The sequence below is a fragment of the Malania oleifera genome, chromosome 13 (genome assembly GCF_029873635.1).
Source record: "Malania oleifera isolate guangnan ecotype guangnan chromosome 13, ASM2987363v1, whole genome shotgun sequence".
Classification (NCBI taxonomy): Eukaryota; Viridiplantae; Streptophyta; class Magnoliopsida; order Santalales; family Ximeniaceae; genus Malania; species Malania oleifera.
This window is the reverse complement of record NC_080429.1, coordinates 80,750,032-80,767,313: the sequence shown is the minus strand read 5'-3', so window position 1 is coordinate 80,767,313 and position 17,282 is coordinate 80,750,032. Positions and strand designations below refer to the sequence as shown.

The window sequence follows — 17,282 nt, the reverse complement described above, 5'->3', positions numbered from 1 at the left end:
AAGAATGAGGATTGAAATTCTAGGCTTTTTCATAGGGTGGCAACTGGTAGGATAAGGAACTGTATTACTTGAGAATGATAGGGGAGGTTTATAAGGGATCCTAAGAGTATTGCTGGCCTAATTACTTAATCTTACAGGAACCTCTTTTTAGAGGAGGATGAAGTTAGAGTTATAATTAATAGGCTGGATTGATGTCCTATATCAAATAACAAAGCTACTGAGAAAAGGCTCCTAGGCATGATGATTTTTCTATGCCTTTCTTTCAGGAGTTGGGAGACCTTGTAGGGAGACCTCCTCAATGTTTTTCTGCAAGTCTTTCACAATGGAGTGGTAGGGAGGAGTTTGAATTCTACTTTAATTACATTAGTCCCCAAAAAATATGGTGCAGTTAAAGTCAAGGGCTTTAGAGCTATTAGCTTTGGAGGAGACATTATCTCTCTTGGCCAAAGTGCTTTTCTAGGTAACAAACAGATCCTCGATGCTGCCTTGATAGCTAATGGGGTGATTGCAGATGTTGTTCGAAGGAATAAGAGGGATCTTGTTTTGAAATTGGACTTTGAGAAAACTTATGACAGGGTGAGCTAGAGCTTCTTGGACAAGATTATGGCTAAAAAAGGTTTTGGCCTGAGGCAGAGGAAATGGAATAGAGGGTGTCTTATCTTCTATGGTCATTTTTGTCTTAGTAAACAGTGAGGCCAAGTCTTGGTTCTGTGCGTCCAGAGGTCTTAAGACAAGGAGATCCTCCTCCTCACTTTCTCTTTACTATTATAGCTGATGTCTTGACTGGGATGATTGAGAGAGGCGAAAATAGAAGGGGATTAGGGTAGATTATGAGAATTTCACCATTTCACATCTTTATCTCACAAATGATACTATTCACTTCCTCTCAGATAACATAAGTTGCTTCTCTAATTTGTTGACTATCTTACAAATTTTTTAGAAAGTGTCTAGGCTGAAAATTAATTCTCTAAGAGCGGTCTAGTGGGTCTAGGTAATAATGTGGATCCTTTCGCTAGGCTAGCTGGTTCTGCCATTTTAACTTAGCCTATTACTTATTTAGGTGTCCCCCTAGGTGGTAATCCCAATGCAGAATCTTTCCAGGACTCTGTTTTTGAGAGAATGACTAGGAGATTGGATGTGTAAAGGAGCTTTCTTCATTTTAAGGGATCATAATACCCTTATTCACTCTCGTCTGCTTCCATCCCTTTGTACCTTTCTCTTTTTGGAAACCCCTATGAGATTGGCACAGGCCACGGAGACTCAAAAAATTAATGAGGGATTTCTTATAGTCGAGTGGTATAGAGAGTAGAAAAATCATCTTGTAGGTTAGGGGACTGTTTGTAAGCCTATGGAGGAGAAGGAGGAGGAGGGGGAGAGGGGTGGAGGAGGCTAGGGTTTTGGTAACTTGATATCCAGAAACATCTCTTTGGTGGGGAAATGGTTATGGCACCTTCCTTTAGAACCTAATCCTCTTTGGCATTAGGTAATTCACGGTAAATTTGGAAGACTACAAAATGGGCAGGATACTAAAGTGGGAATTAACATTACTTATTCGAGTCCTTAGAAGTTTGTATCTCAAACTTATGATTATTTCCTTCCTAAAGTCCATTATACAGTGGGTAATGGGGAGCATACTCACTTTTGAGAGGATCAATGGGTGCGGGAGACGCCTTTGTCTAGTACTTCCGTTGTTCTTTTTTTTTTTCATTTACCTAATCCTCATGACAACACTATTTTCTGCTTTTCTTCTTCTGCAAGAAGATAGGCAATCTTGGAACTTCCATTATGGAGGAAATCTTAATGAAAGAGGGAGAGAGATTAATGAGATGGTTATTTTGACCAGGTTGCTCAAGTTTTTTCATGGTCAATTGGGGTGTGATAAAAGGGTTTGGAGTTTAGATCCTTCTAGGAATTCTCTTGTAAATCTTTGTTCACCTACTTGACTTGTGAGTCTGCTGCAGATCCTTTTGCTTTGTATCCTTTGATTTGGAAAGTTAAAAACCCTCAAAAATAAAAGCTTTTTATTTGGACTGATACTTCAAAGAATTTATACCATTGATTTTCTTCATAAGAGAACACCTAATAAGGCCCTGTTGCCTGATATTTGTGTCCTTTGTATGAGTTAAGAGACTTGTGCACATCTGTTCTTCATCGCCCTGTCACATTGGCTATTTTTGGAATAAGTTATTTGGTATATTTGGCGAAAATTGGGCCTGTTCATACACTTTGAAGGTCTATTATACCATCATTACTAGGGATTTGGCAAAGGATAGGTAAGCTCTGTGGCATTGCACTGTTATGGCTATTATTTGATGTGTTTGGTTGGAAAGGAACACTAGAACATTCAAAAGTGTGGCTACAGCTAACAACTTTCTTTGGAGTAGAGTGGCATATCTTACATTGCTGTAGGTGTCAGCAAATGGTATTTTGGAAGACTTGCAGCGGGATTGGTTGGCCCTGTAACATTGACTTTGATTCTTGGTGTAGGTTGCATTTTTTGTAACTAGTTTCTATTGATGTAAAGGGAGGACTTCTTTCCTCCGTCTTTCTTTGTTCTTTTCCCTTCTCTTTCTAATTTTCTGATGTACATTCTTCTCTTTTTTATTATTCATTGTTTATAAAAAAAAAATAGGACAGACACTCAGTTCAAAGTAACTTTAGCCAATTAAGTATGCTTACTGGAACTCAGAATCAAGAAAATAGTGATGCTACCTGATTTCTTAAAATTTAATATATGCCTCCGAATTTCTTCAACTTTACCCCACCCGCAATTCAAGGGTTCAATGTGGAGATAGATGCCAGAAATACGGGAATCATATGCAGCTTTTATAAAATTTTCACAAATCTGCGGTAGCGACAATCCTGAAGAGAAACGACTCTTCAGCTGATCGGATATCTGAAGATAATAGATTTAAAAAGAAAAAAATATTTCAACTCCTTAACAAGGAAAATATCAAAATGTAAGAAAATCAGTGTTAGAAAAATATCAGCAACTAGTAAATAAATTTGATAAAGTTAACTTAAGCAAGGATTGAATCTTAAATGGTGCAGATTTACTCTCTCCTGAATGGATTAAATTATGTGCACAAATTGGGTTAATAACATCTGATTCATGGCTACACCTATACCCTTTTACATGGTTGCATAATTGAAATTTTTCACATTTACCAGCTACCTCCATTTTCATATGTAAACTGCTTACAATAAATAACCCAAGGACTCAACATCACAGTTACTAAATAATTTCTTGTTTATTTTTCCTTAGCGCTACAAATATCAGCAACAACAACAAAAGCTTTAATTCCCAACATTGAAGGTTCAAGTTATATTTCACTGTCCTCCATTCCAAAAGTTGCTGGCTCACTTTGGAGTCCTCCTTTATTACTTCCCCTACTAAATCTACCCTAACTGTTTCCAGGTGCAGCCCTCCCCTTCCTACTATCACTATCCTCAATCAACACACTCCTCTTTCTGAGACTAAAGAAACTTGGAGAAGCAGCTGAGGCAAAACCCTAGCAGCAGCTGCTCAATCAACACTCTCCTCTTTCTGACGCTAGAGAAACTTGGAGAAGCAGCTGAGGCAAAACCCTAGCACCAAACCCTCTCTCTCTCTCTCTCTCTCTAACTTGGGGGGAAGACGTTTGTGATTTTTCGCAAGAAGAGAATTTGTAGGCAAAATGGACAGTGTTGGCCATGGACATTATTGGCTATTCAGTGGATTGTTCCACGTTTAACCTCAACTTGGACTCTTTTGAGTAACTTCATTCGGAGGAAAAGGTTTGGTTGATTCAAGCATCTGGTGGAGATTGGACCGACTCAAGCTGGAAATTTTCTAGAATTTAGTTTGACTCTAAGACTAAGGGGTATACATTTTTCACTCCACAATGTCTGCGGGGCTTAGCAGGAATTTATGTGGAAGGATTACAAGGGTTTTTAGGGCAGCAGGGATCGAAAATCTCAGATTTGAAAGAAATCCATCCTAAATGTTGGATGTTCTGATGGAGTCAAATAATTTGAGGAAGAATGATAAGTTAACAGTTTGAGCTTCATGCAGGGGAAAATCTTCTGGAGATTAGCTTCCCAAGCCGGCATCAAAGATTAGCAAGGGTAGAAAGGAGGTGGTGGCAGCACTGGAGAATGTAGGGTTAGTTTTCAAAAAAAAAAAATGGGAGGAGAAGGACTGCAAGGGCTGAGGCATGGGTGGACCACTGGTACGGTGATGGGCCACATAGGTTGGTTACCAAAAGATGAAAGGACCAACTGGTGTGGGTCTCTCTCTCTCTCTCTCGCCGGTTCTGTTCTTCATCAGCATCTTCATCATCGCAGGTTCTGTTCATCGTCGTCGTCGTCATCATCGTCATCATCATCTTCATCTGTGTGTGTCTTTCTCTCTCCCTCTCTCTTTCTTTCTCTCTCTCTCTCTCTCTCTCTCTCTCTCTCTCTCTCTCTCTCTCTCTCTCTCTCTCGCAGGTTCTGTTCTCCTTCTTCTCTTCTCCTTCCTCTCTTCTCCTTCTTCTTCGCCTCCCTATTGCTGCTGCTTCTCTTCTTCCTTTCTTTTCCCCCAAAGGCCCAAACAAATTCAAGGATTCTTGTTTGTTCAGCCCTAAAATCATGAAAAAGTAATAAAGATTTTATGGGTTGAAAAATCTTGTTTCTTCAATATTCTTGGATTTTGAATCATGAATTTAGATTGAAGAATTCTTGCAATCCCTCATTGCTTAAATATTCTTCGATTGATTTTTCGTTAGCAGCATCAAAGTTCCTGCGGCAGAGACAAGAATATAGCAGCAGAAGCCATAGAAAATCAAATCCTGGTTGGCCCAAAACTTCAGATTCTTTTTCTGACCCAACTCCTGTTTGGGCAGATTAAAGAATTCTTGCAATTGCTCGCTGCTTAAATATTCTTCAATTGATTCTCGTTACCAGCATCAAAAGGTATTTTTCAAGCAGTTGTCTTCACCTTTTTAGTTTCAGTCACCTGTGAGATCTTTTCCTCTCTTGTTATTTCTTTTCTTATTACTGTTATTAAATTTTTTTTTCAATAGTTGGTTAGCTGTGGTGATTTTTGTGTCTAGGATTTGTAGCCTTAATATTTGTTCTTTGTGTTTTTGTGTTTTCATTTGCAAGACTTGGAATATAACAAAATTTATTTTTTATTTTTTCTCAAAAAGTACTATTGCGTGGATTTTAGTCTAGCTTGGATGCACACTCAAAATTGTATGCTTTAAAATTTTTTTAATGCATTGTATTGTGTGAGTAGTTTCTACTAGCTGTAGGGTGTAACTAAGAAAACTAACTTTGTCAAATAAATTTGCTAAAATAAAAAATAAAAAATGCAAACGCGTACTTTGCCTGTGTAACACAAAGTCATTGTACACACAGCCAATCCCAAGCCTGGATAAAGGAGCAGGGTTGTGTTAGGTAGCTGACAATGAGCGTAAAACTTTTTCAGATTTTTTATCATGAATTCTCACCAAAATCACCTAGATCAAGGGAATGGGTCAGTATAAAAGGGAGAAGGTTAATAAGTTAGTACAAGAAACTAAGATTAGCAAATTGGATAATAGGGACTCTTATGGGAAAAAGTATGGAAATAGTGGAAATAATATTTAGAAGGAAAATTAATTTAGTCTGCCTTCAAGAGACGAAATGGGTAGGCGAGAAAGCTAGGGAAATTTTAAAAAATAGGATTTAAACTTTGGCACACTAATAAAGAGAAACATAAAAACGGGATGGCTATTATTGTAGATAGAGATCTAAAAGAAAATGTAATAGATGTTAAAAGAATAGGGGATAGGATAATTACAATCATGTTATTTTTAGGCCTAGAGATAGTGAACGTCATTAGTGCATATGCTTCCCAAAAAGGCTTAGTAGAAAAATCTGGAAAAAAACAATTTTAGGAAGATATGGATAGTATTTTACAAGGGATCCCGATGACTGAAAAGACATTCGTAGGAGTTGATTTGAATGGGCACATTGAGAAAGATAATATAAGGTATAAGAGGATACATAGAGGCCATGGATATGGTGATAAAAATGAGTGTGGTGATACAATTTTAGATTTGGCCATATCTTACAATTTGATTATATTGAATACTTGCTTTATAAAAAGAGAAGAACACTAACTTTCAAGAGTGGATACAATAAAAAGAGAAGAACACTTAATAACTTTCAAGAGTGGATACATAAAAGCCAAATAGATTTATTTTTAACGAAGAACAAGGACCATTTATCTTGTAAGGATTGTAAAGTTATCCCAGGTGAAAGTTTGGCTACACAACATAAAGTCTTAGTATTAGATATACATATTAAAGAATGGAAGAGAAGGAGTAGCATAAATCAACACAAGAGGACTAGATGGTGGAACTTGAATGGAAAAAATATAGTAAAATTCAAAGATAAAATGAACAAAGAGAGTGATTGGACAATAGGGGATAAAGTTGATGCAAATACTGTTTGGAATAAAATGGAAAATTCTATAGTAAGGATAGAAAACGAGGTTTCAGGTGAGTCCAAAGGAAGATACTTGAATAATAAAGAAAGCTGGAGGTGGGATAAATAAGTCCAAAAAGCTATTAAGACAAAAAGAAATTGGTATAAGATATGGAAAAATTGTAGAAACATAGAAAATCTTGAAAAATCTAGCAAGAAAAAATGCAAAAAAAAAAACTATCAATAAAGTTAAACATAGAGCTTATGATACTTTATGTACTAAGATAGATACAATAGAAGGAGAAAAAGACATTTATAGACTTGCTAGAGCTAAAGAAAGAAATTGCAATGATTTAGATTTTGTAAAATATATAAAGGATGAGAATGATAATGTCTTAATTAGAAAAGAAGACAAAAGAAAGGTGGCGGAGATACTTTGATAAGTTGTTCAATGAAAACCAAAATGAAAGATTGAACTTGGAAGTGACAAATGAAGAGAAGATTAAAAATAGAAGATTTATTCGTAAAATTAGATTCCTTGAAGTTAAGATGGCATTAAAAAAGATGAAAAGTGGGAAATTTGTACGGCCAAATAAAATACCAATTGAAGTTTGGAAAAGTTTAGGGGATAAAGGAATTATTTGGTTAATTAATATATTCAATAATATTATAAAAACCAAGAAAATGCCAAAAGAATGGAGGAAAGTACATTTGTATCTCTGTATAAAAACAAAGGCAACATTCAAAAATGTAATAACTATTGCAGAATTAAGATTATGAGTCATACAAGGAAATTATGGGAAACGGTAATTGAACATAGAATAAGATTAGAAGCGAAGATTTCAGAAAATTAATTTGGTTTTATGCCTGGGAGATCAATCATAAAAGCTATTTATCTTTTAAGAAGTTTAATGGAAAAGTTTTAAGGAAAAAAAGGACTTGCATATGGTTTTTATTTATCTAGAGAAAGCTTATAATAAGAGTTCCTAGGGAAGTGCTTTGGTGGGTATTAGAAAAGAAGGGAGTTTGCAGTAGATATACAGAGGTCATTAAGAATATGTATGATAGAGTAGTGACCAGTGTCAGGATGGTAGGAGGAGAGTCTAAAGAGTTCCCAATCTCAAGGTTTTCATTAAGGTTCTACTTGAATCCTTATCTTTTTACTTTAGTAATTGATGAAATTGTGAGGAATATCCAGATGATCTCCCTTGGTGTATGTTGTTTGCAAATGATATCATGTTGATTAATGATAGTAGGAGTGGAGTGGTATCTAAGCTAGAACTTTGGAGGGCCACATTAGAGTCTAAAAGGTTTAGGACAAGTAGGAATAAGACTGAATATATGAAATGTAATTTCAGTATTGCAAGGAGTAGCAACAAATAGAAGATTAAACTGGATAATCAAGAGATTAATAGCACTTATAGATTTAGATATCTTGGTTCTATTATGCAATGTGAAGGGGAAAGTGAAGAAGCTATAGTACATAGAATTAAGACATGTTGGGTAAAATGGAGGGGTGCATCAGGTGTGTTGTGCGATCATAGAATACACTTAAAATTAAAAGTAAAGTTTTATAAGACGGCTATAAGGCCAGCTATGCTTTATGGTTCCAAATGTTGGGCAACTCACAAACAACATATACAAAGAATGAAAGTTGCTGAGATGTATATGCTAAGGTGGATGAGTGGTTTAACATTAAAATATAAAGTACAAAATGAACATAACCAGTGGAAAACAAGATAAAGGAGAGGAGCTTAGGCAAAATGGTGAGGCTGTCGCCATATGACCTGGAGGTCACAGGTTCGAGGCATGGAAACAGCCTCTTGCAAAAATGCAAGGTAAGGCTGCACACTATAGACCCATTGTGGTTTGCCCCTTCCTCGAACCTCACATACGCGAGAGCTTTGTGCACCTGGCTGCCCTTTTAAAACAAGATAAGGGAGGGGCAACCTAGATGGTTTGGATATTTAAAACGCACGCCTAGTAGAGCACCTATGAGATGGAGTGAGTTAGTTATGAATTCTGGCATTAAAAGGGGTAGGTATAGGCCTAAATTTACTTGGAATGAGGTACTGAGGAGGATTTAATAGCCCTTAATCTAATAGAGGCAAATGCTTTGGATCAGGTGAATTGGTGGAAAAGGATTCATGTAGCTGACCCCACCACCAAGTGGAACTTAAGGCTTCTTCTTGTTTTGTACATGTTTAAGGTAGGCTTCAGTTAGCCCAGTGCATAATCAGACCCTAGAGATTAGCACGCTATTAAAACAGGCCCAAAACATGAGTAAACCTCTGATAAAAAATTGCAGATGAAAAGAGTGGTTCATCAGCCTTCACAGACAAATGGCAAATCAAGTCTCCCAAAAGAGGTTCTGCAATTGGAGAAAAAGTTGGCTACATCTTCTTCACAAACAAGGGAAAATGGATTCATGGGTGGGTTATTGGGGGCAAGGGTCAGGAAAAGACAGAAGTGGCACAGGTAAATCTGATTCTGGGAACTCAGCAGCTCTCTCTGCCTCCTTAGGTGGTGAGAAATGCAGTCAGGATAAGAGTTGCCAACCAGCATCCTCCAGTATCTATTTAAGGGGAAGGGGATAGGAATCTGAAGGTTCAGGACTTCAGGTAATTTGTGGGATGATATTCAGGTTAGAGCAGAAAATAAATTTCAGCGTGCTAAAAAATCACAAAAGGATTTGCACAAGTGCACCCCGAGAGGATCCAAAGACCAAGAACGACTATCCACTCCCAAAGAAATATGGCAGTTATTCAACATCATCAATAAAAAAGAAAGTCAACCATCTCACTATCGTTGAGAGATCTCCAAAAATGAAAATGTCAAGAAGGCAAAGGGCAATCAACAGCAAAAGAAGAAATAGCACTATTCTGCCCTGAGATCAAACATAGAGACGAGGAAAAGATGTCGACAAAACAACAACCAAAGATCTTTCCAAAAACAAATACAAGAAGTCCCTCTCAACACAAACTCAGTATGGGAAATGAAGAGGAGATAGATTTGATAATAGATCTCCATCGACTTTCCAAAGAACATATAGATCCCAAATTGGTATCCCACTAGTTACCATTCAGCCCAAACTTGCCTTCAATAACTCTACCAAAGGGAGGACTCCTCTAGGGAACTGCCTTCCCCAAAAGAGGAGTGTTTTTTTTAAAAACCAAATTTCCAAGACCCAACCCTCCAATTTTGTCCTACACATGACATCCCAGATCACCAAATGGTCCGTATTACCTCCAACCCCTGACCAAAATCTCATAATTTTCTCAAATCTTACCAGCAATCCCATCAGAATCTAAAAAATAGACAGATAATGCAAAAGGATACTAGCAGCACAAGCACAAATAAGAGTAATTCTACCCCCAAGAAAAAATAGAGCCCCATTTCACCCATCTAACTGCTTGAACACCTTCTCCACAACCAAATCCCAAAAGTTCACAGACCTAGAATTTCCCCCGAAAGGAGCCCCTCGATAAGACACGGGCCAATCCAAAGTACCACAATCTGCAAATGAGGGCAACTCCCTAACTCAATTAGCACAAATGTTAATAGCAGCAGACCACTCTTCCCCCATGTTAATTATATGACCAGAAACCCTCTCAAAAATACAGAGAAGATTCAAAGTATTCCAGAAAGAAAAACTATGGTCACCTAAAAAGAATATGGTGATCAGAAAATTAAAGGTGAGAAACCACTACCCCTCCCTCCTTCCCAAACCTTTTACCAAACCCTTTTCCACTGCCCTATCAACCAACCTACTCAAAACATCGGCCACTAAAACAAACAAAAAAAGGGACATTGAGTCACCTTGTTTAATGCCCCTTGAAGATTTAGGTTTACTTTGGGGCCTATCATATGTGCCATCACCTCCAATGGAGGATTTAGAGGGAGTTCCTATTTTGAGGAAGATGGATTTGGGTAAAGAGCAGCAATGTTTGGATGGGATTTTGCCTATTCCTATGGAGGAATTAATGGAAAGTATGCACAAGCCCAACAATTATGGATAAGATGGTATTATAGATTTCTAGTCCGGGAGGAAATGAAGTTCACCTAGATGGTGGCACCAAGAAGGTAAAGAACAGCAGGAATTAGCTAACTTTCTATGTTCAGTAAATTAAGATGGCCAGGGTTTAAAGGGGTTTATTAAGTAAATTATGTTTTCTTTATTCTTTTTTTCTTGTATTTTTCTCCGTTTTTTGGCTTTTTTCTTCTTTTTGCAAATTTTTTGACCTCTCCTAGATTGCAATTCCCTTTTTTCCAACTTCATACATATATTTCTATCCAAAAAAAAATGAAAAGAAAAATCTATAGTACAGCTCTAAAAAAGAAAAGCACTCCAATCTCTTTATAGATCTTCTAGAGAAACATTTCTTAAAAAACATTTGCAGAACCCAACAGCAAGGCAAGAAAAACCACTATGTTCCAAAACCAAATGATGAGAAGTAAGAACACTTTTAAATATTCTAGCATTACTCTAACCAAATACACCAAATGCTGGCAAGAGTTGTGCCTCACCACAAAGCTGTCCTCTCCTTCCCCCTTCCATAACTTCTAAAATTCACAGCACTGAAAGCACCCAATGATACAAGGACAAATCCAATTCTCTCCAAGAACTCCAAACAAATTATTCCAAATAATCCATGCAAAAGGGCAATGTAAGAACATATGCGAAGAAGTCTCCTCACTCCTAAAGCAAAGGACGCATACTTATGGGCCTTACTTCGTCTATGCTTCTCAAGGCAAGTTATTGATCTAGATTTTATTAAAAATCGTAGTCGAAGTACTAGTCTTCATTTTTGAAGGAACCTTAGCTTCCCAAATTAAAGAATGTAAAGAGAAAAGGATTAGCATTAGGAACACGAATCGAGTGAAAAAATAAAGATTTGCAAGAAGAAACCCCCAAGGAATCTAGAAACCAAATTCTTCTGTGTCTCCCCAAAGGGGCATGAAAAGAACCAAACACATAGCACATTCAAGGGCAAGATCATTCACCTCCCTCTTATTTAGACTTCTCACAAAATGAAAAATCCAAGACAACCAACTCCCCTGCAAAAGGGGGAAATTAGAAATTGGAGTATCATTAAGGGTAATAAACGAAAAATTCAAAATTAAACTCAAGCCAAACAGCTTTCCCAGTCCAATGATCTTCCAAATCATGAACTCTTTTCCCCATTATCAACCTTATAACAAACATTAGAAAGAAAAAGATGATAAATCTATGAGACAAGTTTCCAAGGACTTGCATAGGGGATATCAGCTCCAACTTTAGCATCACACCCATAGTTACCAAGAACATAGCGTGTTTCAAGTTGTGGTACGAGTATGAGAACGGGATACGCTAATCAAGAGGCATGTTGTTCTTGGAGTTTAGGCTTTAGTGCATACACCATTTCAGATCATGGTACGCATCAAACCCTTACTTAGGCGCTTACACACAATCTGGATTGCTTTTCTGGATTATGGTTCACATCAAACCCTTATGTATGTTGCTTATGCTACGTTGGATTGCTTACAACTTATATTGTTACATATTTTACTTTATATTAAAATTTTATAAATGAAAAACAACAGCATAAGTGCATAACGAAATCAGTTTACACAGAAGCTCATTAAAAAGAGACTCTCTCTCTTTCTCAAAGCTTGCCCTAACTCTCACTTGTCTCTTGCAATGCACTATGTCTATTTTACATGATTCTCGCTTCATTCATTCTTGAGAAAAAGCAAATGCAAAAAGGTGGGCAAGGCCAAGGATATCAATAGCTGTGACAAAATGGTTCTCTAATGGCTTTTTCTTTGGTCCAAGTGAGTTTTGGTAGGCATTTTTGAAGGCTTCAATGGTGATCTGTGAAACGAGTGTTGGGATATTTCTAGAGTTAGGTTATAGTTAGAGAAGTAAAAGGTTTTTCAATCCTAGAGGGTCAAGGTAATGGACGGATTTGACTTGGGGAGGAATATGGTACTATGGTGAAGTCTCTTCTCCCTGGTGCTGATGGCCATGGTCTTAAATTTCCACGAAACTATCGAAATTTCCGTCGAAATTTCCGATTTCCGTCACCTTCGAAATCGAAATGGCAATCGATTTCCGTCTTGCATAATTTCTATCAAAATCTCAACTAATCATCCGAAATTTATCGAAACCTCGAAATTTTAGCGCAATTGGTCGAAATATATCGAAACCTCAAGAGTGAAGTGAAATTTCTCTTTTAATTTATTTTATTTATTTTATTGAAACAAAAGGTTATCACAAGCGCTTTTGAAATTATATGAAAAAATAAACTTATAGTAATATTTTATTTAACCATTCATGTCTAAATTATCAATATTTGTATAATAAATAATATTTAAATGATTTATGAATTTCATTTGCATTAACTCAATATGTTTAATGTACATTATCTTACAAACATGTTTGATACACATACTATTTAACAACTTTTCCACCTCATACAAAACATAGATGTATTTAATTTGTAATATATTAGTCTTAAAACTTATATTTTTATGTTTGTTAACCATTTCTAAAGTTTCACAAAGAATTCCATGCTTTATTACTAGTTTCTGTTATTTTTTCAAATCGAAATTGAAATCAACATCGAAATCGAAATTTCCGTCGAAATTTCCATACTTTTGGAGCTTCAAAATTTGAGTCGAAATCGAAATTTAAGACCTTGCTGATGGCAAAGAGAACCACAATTTGTTATAATCGGTCTTGGAGTTGGGTGGTCTCAAGGAGAATCGATGATGTAGGAGAAAGAAAGAAAGATCTGACTAAATAATGTGTTGGAGCATGTATGTCCTCGTGTCCGAATCAAATTTTTGTTCATTGGGGGGAAGATGCAAGGGGATTTTTTTTTGGGCCTTTCATGCAGGGAGTAAACAAGGACCATTGAAAATTATTAGGTTTTCAGAGGTTCCTTCGTGGAAGATGGGGCAGTGAAGGCTGGATGGCATGAACCTTGGTCTCTAATGATTTCTTTGGACCTGAGCCAAATTCTTTACAAGAACGACGGTGTCTAAATTGTTGCTGGGCTGGGTTATTAAGCAGGCCCTTGTTCAGTTTAAAGAAACCTTTTGGACCTATTTAATGAAAAGAAGCACAACCCTACTCCCTTGCTGGACCATGTTAATGGGCAGGCCTAAAATCCTAATTTTAAAGCACAGAAGCGGAGCGCATGGAAAGAGGATCTTCAACCCATTATGAAGGAAGCCTAAATTCTTTCTCTCAAAAAGGCGCCTGGAACTGATCAAGCTTTAGAGCAAAATCAAGACACTAACTACTCATCTTCAAAGCTAGTTCATGGTAACGAAGAGCAGTTTCAGGTCGGCTGACGATTCCTTTTTCTTAGAGGAGTAAGTCTTCTCCACTAGAGGAGAGGATATCATTGGGCTATTCTTCGAAAAGTGTCGGTTCAAAGGAAAATTATAGATCAGAAGGTCTATGCTCGTTGAAAGGAAGTGCACATGAGTTTTGGAATGGGGAAAATTCTGCTAAGAAAACTAGAAAAGTTCTTGAGAGAAATTTGGGTGGAAGTTTATGTACAATGGAAGAGCTGATTATTTGAAAGAATGCTTCTAGCAAGAGGAATAATATGTGCAAGAAAAAAAAAAGTGAGGGGTATTTCAGTGATTGTCAAGGAATTAGTGATTTTGTAAGTGATGGGGTTTGCTGCTGGACGAGATTCAGGCTATACTCTGATTCTTCTTCTTATCATCTCGGGGATTTTGCGCCACCACCTCCTTTGGAAGAATTGGAGGGGATTAGTATTTTTGAAAATGGTGGTATAGTTAATAAGCAAATGGATAGTGATGGAATTTTACCCAAACGAGTTAGAGAGACTTCGAAGAAGGATTTTTATTTAGATAATAAAAGAATATATATTAAGAGAGAAAGAAGACACAATCAAGAGAGGATAAGGAATCCTCAAAGAAAACAAAAACAAAAATTAAAATCACCCAAACCATAACTGCGACATTCCGAACCACTATTCACAGTTCCACCCAAGACCCTATCTCAGCCTAAACAAAACACTACCTAAGAAAACCTCTTTTCAGACCTTTCCCATCATAATTGAAGGAACACTGCAAATTAGCCAATTCCGTTGCCCTCTCCCAGCCTTAATTATGCCTCCATCCAAGCGAACTTCCTTTCCTTCTCAGTCAGCTGATCGTATACCCTTTATATCCAGCATATGTTGAATACGAGACACAAAATCAGTACTAATCTCATTCTTCTCAATCTTATGTTCTAGCTCTTCTAATTCATCATTCCTCAAACCAAGAACTCCCTCTAGAGTCTAGATCATCCATTGTAGATGAAGAATGAGCCCCATAAAATCAGAATCATCTGATTCATAACCAAGTTCTTCACAAAACCATCTATGAATAGCCCTTCATCACAATCAAAATCACTAATCATGTCACCCTCCTCATCTAATACATACTCCCCTTCTTCTCCAATGAAATTTCCCAACTAAACTTTTTATTTGTTTACATAATAAAACAAGCCTATTTAAAAAAAAAAAAAGATATTACAAACAAAATAAGGATAAGAAATCCCATGAGAACAAAGCGCAGAAGAAAAAAAAAAAGGAAAAACTAACAAATTATATCAAAGCTGCCTTCCAATCCCTTTGAATATCAGACAACAAAAGACCATCAAAAACCCCGAAAGAATGAGCCCAAAAGAAGCAAGAAAATTAACTTTCTCCCATATCAATCTTGGAGGAGTCTCTTGATTTTTTAAAAACTCTGGCATTCCTTTCCAGCCAAAGCAACGACTTCCAGCCAAAGCGGCCACAAGACTGTAAAAACAATAGAGTCCCAAAATATCCTCTCCCTTTGAATATCAGACAGCAAAAGACCATCAAAACCCTTAAAGAATGAGCCCAAAAAGAAGCAAGAAAATTAACTTTCTCCCATATCAATCTTGGAGGAGTCTTTTGATTTTTTAAAAACTCTAGCATTCCTTTCAGCCAAACCGACCAATTCCAGCCAAAGTAATCATAAGACTGTAAAAACAATAGAGACAGAGTCCCAAAATATCCTCTCACGCTCTCTCTCCCTCCCTCCCTCACTCTCTCTTCTTCCTAAAACCCCAACACTTATTCAAAAAATCCTGAATTGTAGCACTAGAGTACAAAACAAATAGTTCCACATGCACTTGCTACCTTACAATGAATAAACAAATGACTAATTGTCTCATCAGACTCAATGCACAGCATACAGATGTCTGGACTAAGGGCTTTGTAAGGTCTCCTTTTTGTAGCATAGCATTTCTATTGATCATGTTAAGAATTAAAGTACAAAAAGAATGCCCAGATTTTAAAAGGAATCTTTGCTTTCCAAAGAGCTTTGTGCAAGAAAAAAGGGATGGGATTTGTGAATTTAATGAGATTAGAAAAGAGAGACTTAAAGAGAAAGACCCGGAAGAGTCCCCAATCCAAAGCCTTATATCCCCATGCAAGTTTTGCACGAAAGAAACCAGCACACCCAGTAAAAAAGTCAAACCATCAATCTCTCTGTCATTGAGATTTCTAAAGAAATGAAAATCCCAATGAAGAGAGCCCCCACTAACCTTTTTATTTAAATCTGTTATCAATGCATTTGTGTCTTCAATGTAAAAATAACCATCATTAAATCAACCTTGTCCTCAAGGTTGAGCAGCAATAAACTCCGCGAATCTCCACTCCAAGGGTTGATAAGTTTCCCAAGTTGCACCTTCAACTTGTTAGTGAGACCAATGAACTAAAGCTTTTATGATGCCTAGACTTCTACATTTGACCACTTGACGACCCAAAATTGCTTGTGGCTACACTTGAACTTCACCAATAAGTGTAATATCAGGCAAGTAGCGCTACACAATAACTTGCTCCTCAATATTCTTTTTTAGGCAAGAGACATGAAAAACAGATTGTACCTTAGAATATGTTTGTAAGCCAAAACGATAAGAAACAATGCCTATACATACCAAGACATTATAAGGCCCATAGAACCAAGGAGACAACTTCATTGAAGAATGAATAGTCACAAATATTTGTCAATAGGGCTATAACCTAAGAAATACCCAATCTCCCACGAAGAATTCCCTTTCACTATTACACTTATCAGCTTTAGACTTCATACAAGCTTGAGCTGCAACAAGATTTTCCTTAAGGAGTTGAACTTGACGCACTTTGTCTTGATTATGTAACCCCTTGTTGACTTGATCAATTTTGGATGATCCAGCTCAATACCTAGCAAGAACAAAAGGAGTTTGACCATAAACAACCTCAAATGGAAATGATAAATGGTATTGTACCACCATTTGGATCATGGAAACCATCACACCTGATCCTTCAATTTGACACAAGCAAAGCAACAGAAAATAAGTCTCCAAGCACCTATTACCAACTTCAGTTTGCCATTTGATTGTGGATGATATGCAGTGCTCAAATATAATAGTGTTCCTTGCAAACGGAAAAACTCCTTCCAACAGTTGTTGGTAAAGACTTTGTCATGAACAATGACAATAGGCTAAGGAATTCCATGCAACTTGACAATGTTCTCAACAAAAGTATGAGCAACACTTGAGTAGTATAAAGGGTGTGTTATAGCACAAAAAATGAGCATGTTTTGTGAGACAGTCCACAACAACAAAATAGTAGATTTACCATAAGAAGATGGTAGTCCTTCAATTAAATCCATGGAGATATCAATCCAAGCTTCTTCTGGGATAGGAAGAGGTTGTAGAAAGCCTAGACTCAACTCGCTGTAGACACCCCCAATTTTTACCGGCCTTCTCTAAGAAGACCCAGTGCAATAAAATTTGACTCCGAACCCCGAAAATTGGAGGACCT

The 17,282-nt window shown here is 37.0% G+C and overlaps 1 protein-coding gene across 1 annotated transcript in view; it reads right to left on the bottom strand.

The window, feature by feature from the left end:
• The window catches only part of LOC131146378 (serine protease SPPA, chloroplastic), a 137,677-nt gene that overhangs the window by 108,043 nt on the left and 12,352 nt on the right, over positions 1 to 17,282 (bottom strand). Inside the window, exon 2 of the mRNA XM_058095964.1 lies at positions 2,713 to 2,896. Within this exon, the coding sequence (XP_057951947.1) occupies positions 2,713 to 2,896 (184 nt within the window). The remainder of the gene's footprint in view (positions 1 to 2,712; positions 2,897 to 17,282) is intronic.